At 34.9% G+C, this 13551-nt stretch overlaps 1 protein-coding gene across 1 annotated transcript; it reads right to left on the bottom strand.

Annotated features, from left to right (window-relative positions):
• Positions 1-118: 118 nt before the first annotated feature.
• Positions 119-12680, bottom strand: pygl (phosphorylase, glycogen, liver). Its single transcript, XM_051125422.1, has 20 exons — positions 12405-12680; positions 10608-10709; positions 10457-10535; positions 10272-10375; positions 8581-8715; positions 8386-8497; positions 7535-7617; positions 7195-7332; positions 6933-7025; positions 6577-6723; positions 6161-6324; positions 5959-6073; positions 5767-5868; positions 4230-4377; positions 3986-4044; positions 3359-3500; positions 3064-3271; positions 2821-2955; positions 2680-2746; positions 119-490 (listed from the first exon to the last, which is right to left on the bottom strand). The coding sequence occupies exons 1-20, from the start codon at positions 12645-12647 to the stop codon at positions 302-304; spliced, it is 2565 nt and encodes an 854-aa protein (XP_050981379.1). The 5' UTR covers positions 12648-12680; the 3' UTR covers positions 119-301.
• Positions 12681-13551: the final 871 nt, after the last annotated feature.

A 13551-nucleotide genomic window follows, 5' to 3' on the forward strand; every position in this document is an offset into this window, starting at 1 on the left:
TCATTTGTACTATGAAGGTGCAAAATGTTGACCCGTGAAGCTCTTTGTCCTTTCATCCACTCTCCTTTTTTCACTCTTAGTCATTTTATATTTACTAATAGTAAACTGACTCAAATGCTGAATTCTAATATGAGGTTTATTTCAGCTTTTGCTAGTACAAGTCGCTCCTATAGAAAGTAATGCATGAACATTTGAAAAAAATTGAAAAGAAAAACTAAAAATGAATTCACACTAAGTTATGTAATTATATTAATTACTGTAACAAGTCTTCTCATGATCCTATGACACTGTGCTGACGTGTTCAGCTCTTGCGCAGGGCACGAGCGGTTTCCTCCAGAGCTTCACGTGGTTCGCTGGGTGGAGGAATCTTCAAGTCAGTGGGCTCAACTCCCCAGATCTCAGTGGCGTACTCTTTAATGGTGCGGTCGCTGGAGAACTTTCCAGATGCTGCAATGTTCTTAATTACCACTCGAGTCCACTCTCTCTGATCCTGTCCAACACAGACAAACACAGACTATTTTAATTGTGCTTTTAGGGTCTCTTTTTTTGGAGCTTGACAGCCATGGACACCGTTGCTATATAGAAAAGAACTGTGTAATCATTATTATGTCTCAGATCTTCTTAAATCATAAGATTCTTAAATTACACCTTATGTGCTTCACAGAAAAAAACAAATGAGTAATGATGATGTGTCACTGAATGTCATTGAATTAAATTAAAAGTAAAACAATGAAGGGAGAAACAATGCCTTTAAAAAGTCTGAATCAACTGAATTAATTCTCAAAATGATTCATTGTTACAAACATGTATACAGACACCTTTTACAAACTAATTAATTGTTTTTAATGAAGGTGTATTCTGTTAAAAGGATAGTTCACTTAAAAATGAAAATTACCACATGATTTACTCACCCTCAAGCCATCCTAAGTGTATATGACTTTCTTCTTTCAGACGAATACAGTCGGAGTTACATAAAAAAATATCCTTGCTCTTCGAAGCTTTATAATGGCAGTAAATGGCTGGTGAGGTTTTGAAGCAAAATAAAGTGCATAAATCCATCATAAAACATAAAAAGTGCTCCAGGCAGGGGTTTATAAAGGCCTTCACGAGAAAGTGGCGTTTCAGCGGATGATGAAGGACATGGGTGTAGCGTAACTCTAGTGAGAATATGCTAGTCTCACAAGAACCAAGTTTTGTTTACAGCAAAGGAAAACCAGTCTACTTTTGGCATATATTGAATTCCTCTGGCATTTTCTGTACAAAGCCTTGTTTTGCTTTCCCTACTATGCTTCCATGTTCATTACTTCTCACCGGAGCATATGCTATGCCTATGTCCTACATCATAATATGAATATTATATTTACACAAATGCATCGATTCACTCCAGAAGGCCTTTTTATGTACTTTTTATGATGGATAGATGCACTTTATTGGACTTCAAAATCTCAACAGCCATTCACTGCCATTATAAAGCTTGAAAAAGCCAGGACATTTTTTAATATAACTCAGACTGTATTTGTCTGAAACAAAAAAAAAGGCATATACACCTAGGATGGCTTGAGGGGGAGTAAATTATGGGGTAATTTTCATTTTTGGCTGAACTATTCCTTTAACTGTAACCTACAAATCATTAAATGCCACTAAATATTAATAATTTGTTTTATTTTATTAATTTGTAGTAGGCCATTTTAGAAACAATTACCTATCACTGTCTGTACTTTATTATAAATGCATGTTTTTTTTTTTTCATTTCCTTAAATTCAACAAAACTAAACCTACATCATAAAACTGACCCAAGATCAGTTAAAACCATTATTACAAAGCCATGTTTGCTAAAATCATGTCACCTGGATAGTTTGTAAGTATGGAAGCCCATTTCCGCCACTGAATAAGAAAGTTATTGTGACTTTTAATCTCACAATTCTGAAAAATAAAGTTAGAATTGTGTAATATAAATTATCAGTTGTGAGTTATTAAGTCAGAATTGTGAGATATAAACTCGCAATTCTGTGAACATACCAGTCTTTTTTTCTCCTCAGAACTGGACTTTATAACTCGCAATTGCGAGTTTATATCTCACAATGTTAAGAAAAAAAAAGTCAGAATTACAAGTTTACATGATGCAATTCTGAGAAAAAAGTCAGAATTGTGAGTTTATATCTTGCAATTCTGACTTTATTTCTCACTATTCTGACTTTATATCTCACAATTCTGAGAAAAGTCAGAATTGCGAGATGTAAACCTCACAATTGTGAGGAAAAAATCAGAATTGTGAGTTTATATCTTCATATAGGTGACATATAGTAGCATATAGTGCCACTGAATAAAAAATAAAAAGGGTAATTGTGTGATTTTTAATCTCACAATTCTGACTTTATAACTCACAATTCTAAAAAAAAAGTCAGAATTGCGAGTTTATATGATGCAATTCTGAGAAAAAAAAAGTCAGAACTGTGAGATAAAAATCACACAATTACCTTTTTGATTTTTTATTCAGTGGCAGGGATGGGCTTCCATAGATATGTGATCTAAATCAATGATTTGAAACAAAAGTTTTGCAAAGCTTCATGAAGCACTATTTCAAAAGCGCCCATCACTAATGAAATGAATGTCGAACACTAAATGAATCTCTCTCTCACGTATGTTGTAGGCAACATGTGTTTGTATGATTATGTTCACCTTATACAGAGCGCTGACTCTCTCTTGACACTTGACGTAGGACTCGTAGTCTGCGAAAACTTTAAACCTGGAGGAGAGTTTTAGAGCGTATGAGAGAGTTTGCAGTGTAAGAATTTTGGAAATAAAGCATTAGTGTTTTACCGATCATGATGGAACAGCATGTTGATGATGTCGCTGAACATCTCCGGCTGTTTCGGTGAAAAATAGCCACTTTTAATCTGGTTTATGGCTTGTTTCAGCTCCGGAAGATTCTCATAATATTGTAATGCATCATAGCTGCACACATACACACACACAAAGGAATAGTTAATGTCTTCAAAGACAGCATGACATTTACTCAGCATCCATTTTTCATGTATTTAATCTCTTTGTCTCATTGCCTACCCTTCTTTATCCATCTTTGCTACATCTTCCACCCTCATGCCAAAGATGAAGAGGTTTTCTTCTCCGGCTTCTTCTGCCATCTCCACGTTGGCACCATCCATAGTGCCAATGGTCAGTGCCCCGTTCAGCATGAACTTCATGTTTCCTGTTCCGGAAGCCTCCGTACCTGCAGTGGAGATTTGCTCTGATAGGTCTGTAGCTGGAATCACTGCACACAAAACACAGATAATCATAAATTTATGCATCAATACACAAACAATCTCATACTTATGTTAGTTGTGAGTGTGTATGTTACCTTTCTCTGCCAGTGACACTCTGTAGTTTTCCAGGTAAATGACCTTCAGTTTACGGCCAATCACAGGATCATTATTCACAACATCAGCGACAGAGGTGATCAATTTTATGATCATCTTTGCCATGTGATATCCAGGAGCAGCCTGTGTAAACATATGTAGCAAAGCATGCACAATCATTTAAAGGTTGAGGTTAATTTTTTTATTTAAAAAAAAAAATACTATTCTGTTCAGAAAGAATGCATTAAATTTATTAGAAGTTTCCATAAAATCCACAAATTCTTAAAAATATTAAGCAGCACCACACTGATAATACTGAGAAATGCTTCTTAAGCATTCTTAAGCACCAAATCATCATGATTTTAAGGATCATGTGACACTGAAGACTGGAGTAATGATGCTGAAAATTCAGCTTTGTATTAAAATGGACAAAGCTTATTTTAAATTGTAATAATATTTCACAATATAACTTTTTTACAGTATTTTAGATCATAGAAATGCAGCCTTGGTGAGTATGAGAGACTTCTTTCAAAAGCATTAAACCATCTTACTGACCCCAAACCTTTTGAACATGTACATATTGCATGTCAGTGCATGTGAGTGTGTTCAGAAAAGGTTGTTTGTTTTACCTTTCCACCGATAATCACAGTCCTTGGTACAAATGGTTTAATGGGGCTCCTTTTGATCCCTGTGTGTGAAACAGTTGAAACCTTTTTTAGTATCTTATTCTGTATTACAGTCAATGTCAATGATGACAGAATTTTCACTGTTTACTTACAGAAGTCTCTACATATGTAAAGGTATTTTAAAAAACATTAAAAAATGACAGAATAATTCATGTGTGTGAGTGTGTGTTTGCTTTTCTGTACATACGGTTGTACATGGTGATGACGTGGAGGCAGTTGAGCAGCTGTCGTTTGTATTCATGGATTCTCTTCACATGGACATCAAACATGGATGCGGGATTTATGTCCACGTTGTACACCTTCTCTAAATACTGTGCAAACTTCAGCTTGTTGTCCTACACACACAAAGAAACGTGCCAAAAATGAACTGGAACTCACTTAAAATTAAACTGACCAAATCTTTTGACTAACTTCATTAATTTGAGTCAGAAATGCCCACAGAAAACCAGTTGCAGAATCTGCCAAATGTTAATTATTTTACCAAAATAAGAGGGATCATACAAAATGCATGTTATTTTTTATTTAGTACTGAAATGAATAAGATATTTCATATAAAAGATGTTTATAGTCAACAAGAGAAAATAGTTGAATTTATAAAAATGACCCCGTTCAGAAGTTTACGTACGCTTGATTCTTAATACTGTGTTGTTTCCTGAATGATCCACAGACATGTGGGTTTTTTTAGTGATAGTTGTTCATGAGTCCCAGTATGTTTGTCCTGAACTGTTAAACGGCTGTTCTTCACTAAAATCCTTCAGGTCACACAAATTCTTTAGTTTTTCAGTGTTTTTGTGTGTTTGAACCCGTTCCAACAATGACTGTATGATTTTGAGATCCATCTTTACACACTGTGGACAGCTGAGGGACTCATATGCAACTATGACAGAAAGTTCAAACACTCACTGATGTTTCAGAAGGAAAAATGATGCATTAAGAGCCAGGGAGTGAAAACTTTTGAACAGACTGAAGAATTTCTTATTTTGCCTAAATATCTTTTTTTTTTTTTTTTTTTTTTTTTTTTTTTTTTTTAGGTACTGCCCTTCAGAAGCTACAGAAGATACTTACATGTTTCCCAGAAGACAAAATAAGTTAAATTTACCCTGATCTTCAAATTCAAAAGGTTTTATCCCCCGGCTCTTAATGCATCGTGTTTCCTTCTGGAGCATCAGTGAGCATTTTAATCTTCTGTAATAGTTGCATATGAGTCCCTCAGTTGTCCTCAGTGTGAAAAGATGCATCTTAAAATCAAAGAGTCATTGCTGGAAAGGTTTCAAATACACAAACATGCTGAAAAACCAAAATATTTGTGGGACTTGAAGGATTTTTCTGAAGAACAGCGGAAGGTTTAACTGTTTAGGACAAACAAGGGACTCATGAACAACTAATCACCAAACACAAAAACACAGCTGTGGTTCATTGAGGTAACAACAAAGTATTAAGAACTTTTGAACGGGGTCAAATTTATAAATTCAACTATTATTTTCTTTTGTGGACTATATGTAAACCCTCCTTAATGTGAAATATCTTATTCAGATCAGTACTAAATAAAAAAATAACACGCATTTTGTAAGATCTCTCTTATTTTGAAACATTTTGCAGGTTCTCCAAGGTGTATGTAAACTTTTGACCTCAACTGTATATAAAGAGAAGAAAAAAATAAAGACATTAACTCCTAGATTAATAAGATCTATAAATTTAATATGAAAATGACACTGTTTTCCAACCTGTTTGACTTTGGCTACATCTCGGATGAAAGGGTCGACATCAACCAGATCATTCAGCTTCTGCAGCTGCGTCAGATCTTTCACATACTCTTCACCGATAGCCTATAAGCACACATAACATAACACATGAACATTTTGGAAACTGAAAAAATATGTTATAAAAAAAAAATAAAAACACTGTATGTGTTGGACCTCTGCAATCAGATCAGCGAGTCCTGGGTTGCAGAGGAGCAGCCAGCGTCTTGGTGTGATGCCATTTGTTTTATTCTGAAATTTCTCTGGTTCCAGCTCACTGAAGTCTCGGAATCTAAATTATCAAATTTAAATTCAGTTTAAATAAAACAATCAGAAGTGGGATTGTATGTATGTGAGAGAATGAGAAAGAAAAGCCTACACGTCTCTTTTGATGATGTCGGAGTGAATCTGTGCAACTCCGTTGACTTTGTGTGAACCCACAATGCAGAGATGAGCCATGTTTATTCTCTTTCCCCCTTCTTCCTCGATCAGAGACATCCTGCGGATTCGATCCATATCATCCGGAAACAGAGATGCTATATGCTACACAATCACACATACATAAAAAATTAAACTGGTGTCAGCTCTAAATGTAAGTACACTCCGTAAGCTACACTCTGTAAGGTAACTTTAATTGACATCCTCTATTTGCAACATTTTATCTATCTATTTGTCATCTATCTATCCATCTATCTATCTATCTATATCCTCTATCAACTGGATAATGGCTAAATGGCTCATAAATAATAATGTAAATAATGCAGTTCTCCTAAGTTTGGTTGTCAGTGTACTCACATCCAGGTGTATTTGGTTGATCCTGTATATGATCTGCAGGTGTCGGGGTAAAAGTTTCTCCATCAGTTCAAGAGGCCAACGCTCCAGAGCTTCAGGCAGAACCGTGTGGTTGGTGTATGCAAACGTTCGTGTAGTGATATTCCAGGCCTAGACACTCACACAGAAGAACTCATTTTCAGTAATCATGTTGCCTTGACAAAATTGACATAAGGTGACTGTCCAAAAAAAAAATTTAAACATACAACTAAAACGTATGATATGACTGTTGTATTATTATTCAATTCAGTAAAAAAGTGTGGGTGTTCTGTTACAGGATTATTAAAATTGGTGTATCGCTAACTATTCACAAATCTTACTGTGTCCCAGTCTAGTTTCTCAATGTCCACAAATATCCTCATCAGTTCAGGGATGGCCATAGCAGGATGAGTATCATTCAGCTGGATGGCAACCTGACACACACACACGTGCAGAATAACACAAGTACATTACTTTCTAACATAATGCAAAGCACTAATGTAGTGGCTAGCGTGGGAGGTAAGTGCATGCAGAATTACAGTGTGGCATGCTTGTTTCTGGCCTAGTGAGATGTTTAGTGTAAAGTGTATAGCAAAAACAAACCTTATCAGGGAAGCTGTCAAATGACAGCGGTCCAGAGCAGTTCCTCTTTGAAGTCTTAAAGCGCCGGATCACATCTTGCAAAGTTGCTGCCACAACAAAATATTCCTGCTTCAACCGCAGCTCCTTTCCTTCAAAGAACTACAAGACCCACAGATTGCAGTGTGAGAAAACTACAAAATGACATGGAAAGTGTGTTTGGGATACAATCTTGTCTGGAATCAGATGTGAGATGCGATACTGGATAATTGAAACCTAATTTTCTCCACACAATAATTCATGAGTTTAAATGCAGAAAAGCTAGAGGTTTAAACCACAGAGGTAAAGGGTAAAAAAAACCTACATTGTCATTTGGATAGAGTACGCGGGAAATGTTTTCTGCTAAGTTACGGTCCAACACTGCCTGAATATAATCACCAACATTAACTGTGGAAAAAAAAAAACATCCATCATTGAATTGTTACACATTAATTCCAGTGGCACTGATTACAGGTGTCTGAAAAAATTGTGCAAATCAGGGCTACCAAAAATATACACTACCAGTCAAAAGTTTTTGAACAGTAAGATTTTTTGTTTTTTTTAAAGAAGTCTCTTCTGCTCACCAAGCCTGCATTTATTTGATTCAAGGTACAGCAAAAACTGTGAAATTTAGAAATATTTTTACTTTTTAAAATAACTGCTTTCTACTTGAATGTATTTGAAAATGTAATTTATTCCTGTGATTTCAAAGCTGAATTTTTAGCATCATTACTCCAGTCACATGATCCTTCAGAAATCATTCTAATATTCTGATTTGATGCTCAAAAAAACATTTATTATTATTATGTTAAAAACAGCTGAGTAGAATTCATCCTTGCTAAATAAAAGTATTTATTTCTATAACTTCTTTTGCAAAAAAAAAAAAAAAAAGCTTTTGAATGGTAGAAGAGACTTCTTTAAAAAAAACATTAAACGTTACTGTTCAAAAACTTTTGACTTGTAGATTATTCCTAAAAATATATATATATTTAATTTAATTTGTACTATTTAATAGTACTATGCACTGATGAACTGTTCACAGTAAGACCAGGTAATGGGGTAAATTTAATTTTGAAGCTGACTTTAGTAACACGTGGCTTTAAAAATGTTTGTTGATGTATAAACACACATAAATGTCTGCATTTAAATTGGATTGCTATTCTGTGAATGACTCACAGTCTCGCAGGTTGAAGTCATTGGGTGCACGTGCCGACCACAAGCGCATAGCGTTCACCGTGTTGTTCATGTATCCAGGGATTGGCGTGTCGTACGGCATGGCAAGGACCACCTACACCACAAACATGCATTCACACCTGGCCAGGGTACTGCTATCCTTTAGTGTGCATATACTCGTGCAGCCGCTGCTGATACCTGTGTGTCGACCCATTTCGGCTCCTTCCCATCCTCTTCCTCCACACGGCCGTAGAAATGCACGGGCAGCATGAACTCAGGACGGGCTTTCTCCCACGGGTTACCATACCTCAACCAATCATCCGCCTCCTCAACCTAACAGACAGTGATACACAGATGATGAAAGAGGACACCAGTGTCAGTCTGTAATGGAGGAAATAGCACTCAAATCTAGGGCAGGTTAAAGTTCAAGCGTGTGTATTTTTAAAAATGAGCATTTTCACTGGACAAACACACCATTATCACTCTCTTTCTGCAAATAAATCGAGCCACTGTTTCTTATCAGCCTGGCACGAGATCCCTATTGGTCCAGTATTATCAGCTCTGTGACAAGCTCACATACACCAGGCCAGTGACCACAATCGCAGTGGACCCCTGAACCATATACATTGATTTTTATGCAGACACCGTCCTACAAAGTATTACAAACTACAGAGTACCCAAAAATTTTATGGAAATGCAATATATATATATATATATATATATATTTTTTTTTTTTTTAAACATATACCACCAGTTAAAAGTTTGAGAACAGTACATTTTTTTTAAAGAATTCTCTTCTGCTCACCAAGCCTGCATTTATTTGATTCAAATACAGCAAAAGCAGTAATATTGTGAAATACTTTTACTATTTAAAATAACTGTTTTCTATTTGAATATATTGTAAAATTTAATTTATTTCTGTAATCAAAGCTAAATTTTCAGCATCATTACTCCAGTCTTCAGTGTCACACGATCCAGAAATCATTCTAATATGCCAGTTTGCTGTTCAAGAAACAATATTATTATTATTATCAATATTTAAAACAGTATTTTTTTTCAGGATGCTTTGATGAACAGAAAGATCCAAAGATCAGCATTTATCAGAAATAAAAAGTTTTGTAACATTATACACTATACCATTCAAAAGCTTGGAGTCAGTACATTTTTTTTTTTTTTTTTGGGAAAGACATAATAGAAATTAATACTTTTATTTAGCAAGGATGCTTTAAGTTGATCAAAAGTGATGATAAAGACATTTATAATGTCACAAAAATTTCTATTTCAGATAAATGCTGTTATTCTGAACTTTAAATTAATCAAAGAAACCTGAAAAGTCTAATCAGCTGTTTTTAACATAATAATGAAAATAAATGTTTTTTGAGCAGCAAATCAGAATATTAGAATGATTTCTGAAGGATCATGTGACTGGAGTAATGATTCTAAAAATTCAGCTTTGAATTCACAGGAATAAATCACATTTTAAAATATATTCAAATAGAAAACAGCTAATTTAAATAGTAAAAATATTAGAAATTTTGTTGTACTCTGGATCAAATAAATGCAGGCTTGGTGAACAGAAGAGACTTTAAAAAACATTACAAATCTTACTGTTCAATAACTTTTGACTGGTAGTATAAATTCAGCATAAGTAGATTAAAAATATATAAACTTAAAAAAAAAATACATTTATTTACTGTAAATATATTTTAAAATCTATATTAGCAATATATTTTGACATGTTGTATTCCAACATATATTTAAAAATATACCTAAAAATATATTTTTGCTATATGGGTCAGAACTACTATAACTAACCATATTAAGACATCAGAAGCTTGGATATGGGAACTTTCTTAATGCATAAATTAAGTAAATCTGTGTAAATTCACCTGCCAGCCATCTTTGATTTTCTGATTGAAGATTCCATACTCATATCGGATCCCATATCCATAAGCAGCCAGACCCAGAGTAGCCATGGAGTCGAGAAAGCAAGCTGTGGATTGCGCACACAGTGTAAATATTAATATTACGGTATATTATTTGTATAGCGTGTGTGAGAGAGAGCAAGAGAGACCTGCTAATCTTCCCAGCCCTCCGTTGCCTAATCCGGCATCTTCTTCCATCTCCTCCAGATCCTCCATATCCAACCCCAGCTAAAAGGAAAAAGAGAGATTTAGAAAAGCCAGATGCACAGATGGATGGACAAGTGTTTAGTCTTCTCTCACCTGGTAGATAGCCTCATCACAGGCGTTCTGCAGACCCAGATTAATCATGGTGTTCTGGAGCGCCCTACCCATGTAGAACTCCAGTGACAGATAATATACACGCTGAAACACACAAAAAATATATACAACACAATAAATAAAAACAGAGCATTCTTGGATTATTCACTGGGTGCAAATTATGCCAAATTATTTTTCATTACTAAAAAAATTATAGTGATTTTACTTAAAGGGGTCATGACATGAGAAATCAAATTTGCTGTAACAGTCCGACCTCCATTGTTTTAAAGCTGGATCAGGGATGTAAATTAGACAAGAATATCTCCGATTGAGCGATTGAGGTGTTGTGTTGCTGGATGCAATAATGAACATAGTGGTCGTCATTTACTCCCGACATCTGAACAGCTGAAGATGCAGTAGATTACGTTTGTTTGTGAAGGGAATGCGCCTCCCGATCTACATATATCCGTCTATGTTTGCGCAAATCATTCGTGATCCAGCTTCACTTACAGCAGAAGTGAGTATAAGGGTTTTTTTATGAATCTTTGCGATCGTCTTTCCTAATAATGTGCTAGTTAGCAAGTTTAGTGGCTAAACGTGGCTAAAGTAAACAGGCTTGTCACTCCACAGAGAGAAGAGGGGGCGGGGCAAGCAGAGCTCATTAACATTTAAAGCAACCTCGACCAGAACAGGATGATTTTTTGCAGAGCTGATTTTGGCAAAGTAAAAAAGGTGTTATTTACACTACCATTGAGAAATTTTAACCAAAGCATGTTATAGAATTTTCATTAAGACCCTAAAGAATCATATTAACTTGTGGAAATGAGCATCCGATGACACCTTTAAACAGCTCGTTTGCATCTTTGTACAGATATCACAAAGGATCCCAGCATACGGAACAAGTGGATAGTTTATTTTTAATGGCATCCCGGATTGTGTCAGAGGATTGTCCAGAGCGTTTTGTTCTGTTAATGAGGCACAGTGTCAACATTTGTTGAAAGATAAAGCGGTACTAGATCTGACCGCAGCTGCATCACAAACTGTTACTTCATAAATTATTTCATAACGCTTTATCTTGAAATGACCCATTTTTTTGATCATGTTGTTAAAACACTTAAATACAATAGTGAGGGGGGGTGGACATTGATACTGTTTCCTCTGCAATCATAACAGTGGCTAATTACTAACAAGCATTAAAGGAACAGGTCGTTTTAAACAGAAAATAATAATTTTTCACATATTTGTTTTGTTTGGTTTGGTTTTTGTGCAAAACACTTTATTAACATTATAAGTGAACCTCAAGGAACATATTAAAATAATAATAATAAAAAAAAAATCCATGCCATGACCCCTTTAAGATGTGCATAACTAGAAATAATTAATTTACAACAGAAGTTTTAAAATTATATGATTTTTCATAACTTTTCCAGGACTGGAAATCACAATAAATACACTAAAATATTTTGTTTAATACATTTAAATTTCTGTTATATATCCAGGTTTGTCATTTCAGTCTGATCCCTAATAATCACAAACCACATCAACAAACATTATTTAATTCCATAAAACTTGCTTGTAACGGATTATGTTTCAAAGATTAAAACGCCTGACTTAATAAACCTGACTGACAGCTTCACTACAACCTGTTCGTCTAATAATAACTAAGTGACAAAAAACAGAAACGTTAAGGTCAATTTTTTCCTAATTACATTTCGGTGATTAATTTTAGCTGTGGAGAAAAGTTTCAAACCAAAGTTACCACGTGGTATCTTCTTATAAGACATGTTTTTCTGGATTCACCTTCGGGTCGGCTTCATAGTAGAACTGCTGGGTTCGGATCCAGCGGCCCACCAGGTGATCGCGCACCGTGTGCGCCAGCGCGAAATAATAATCCCGCGGCGTCGCGACGTTCCTGTCTTTGACCAGCGTGAAGTGCAGGTGCCGGTTGAAGCCCTTCTTCAGCTCGGCCACATTCTCCACACCGACGATCCCTCTGATGCTGATCTGCTTGCGCTTCTCCTGGTCCGTTAGAGGAGTCGCCATCCTGAAGATCACCGGTCACACCGAGCGCCCCGGGCGACGAGCCCCATATTTTTATAGGAGGCACAGAGGGAGGAGCAGAAAGTCGCGCGCTCTCTCTCTTTGGACTTGTTGAACTTTTTTTTTTTTTTTTTTTTTTTTTTTTACCACGGTAAACATACAGAATATGAATCAATCACTTGACTTGCTTTCAAAAATAAATAACAACGCTACACCGCCACACATCTTTTATGATAAACATGTTTCTATAGTTTTTCAATTCAAATTAATTTAGATATTTTTGTAGGGCTTCGGTCAAAAATGTTTCTCAGTCTAAAATTCTTAAAAAAATATAATAATTAGTCAAATTATTATTACTTAATTTTCTGCTCACCAAGCCTGCATTTATTTGATTCAAAGTACAGCAAAAGCAGTAATATTGTGAAATATTTATTACTATTTAAAATATTTTTTCTATTTAAATATATTTTAAAATATAATTTATTCCTGTTATTTCAAGGCTGAATTTTTAGCATCATTACTCCGGTCACATGATCCTTCAGAAATCATTCTAATTCTTTGATTTGCTGCTCAAAACAAACAAAAAAAAAAAAAAAAATTATTATTATGTTGAAAACAGCTGATTAGAATTTTTCCTTCAGGTTTCTTCAATGAATAGAAAGAACAGTATTTAAAATAGAAATCTTTTGTAACATTATAAATGTCTTTATCATCACTTTTGATGAACTTAAAGCATCCTTGTTCAACAAAAGTAGTAAAAAAAAAAAAAAAAAACTCCAAGCTGTTACAAAATCTTTTTATTTCAGATAAATGCTGATCTTTGGAGCTTTCTATTCATCAAAGAATATTAAATGTTGATAATAATAATAATAAAAAACTTTCAGCAAATCAGGATATTAGAATGCAG

The sequence above is a fragment of the Labeo rohita genome, chromosome 13 (assembly GCF_022985175.1).
Source record: "Labeo rohita strain BAU-BD-2019 chromosome 13, IGBB_LRoh.1.0, whole genome shotgun sequence".
Taxonomy (NCBI): domain Eukaryota; kingdom Metazoa; phylum Chordata; class Actinopteri; order Cypriniformes; family Cyprinidae; genus Labeo; species Labeo rohita.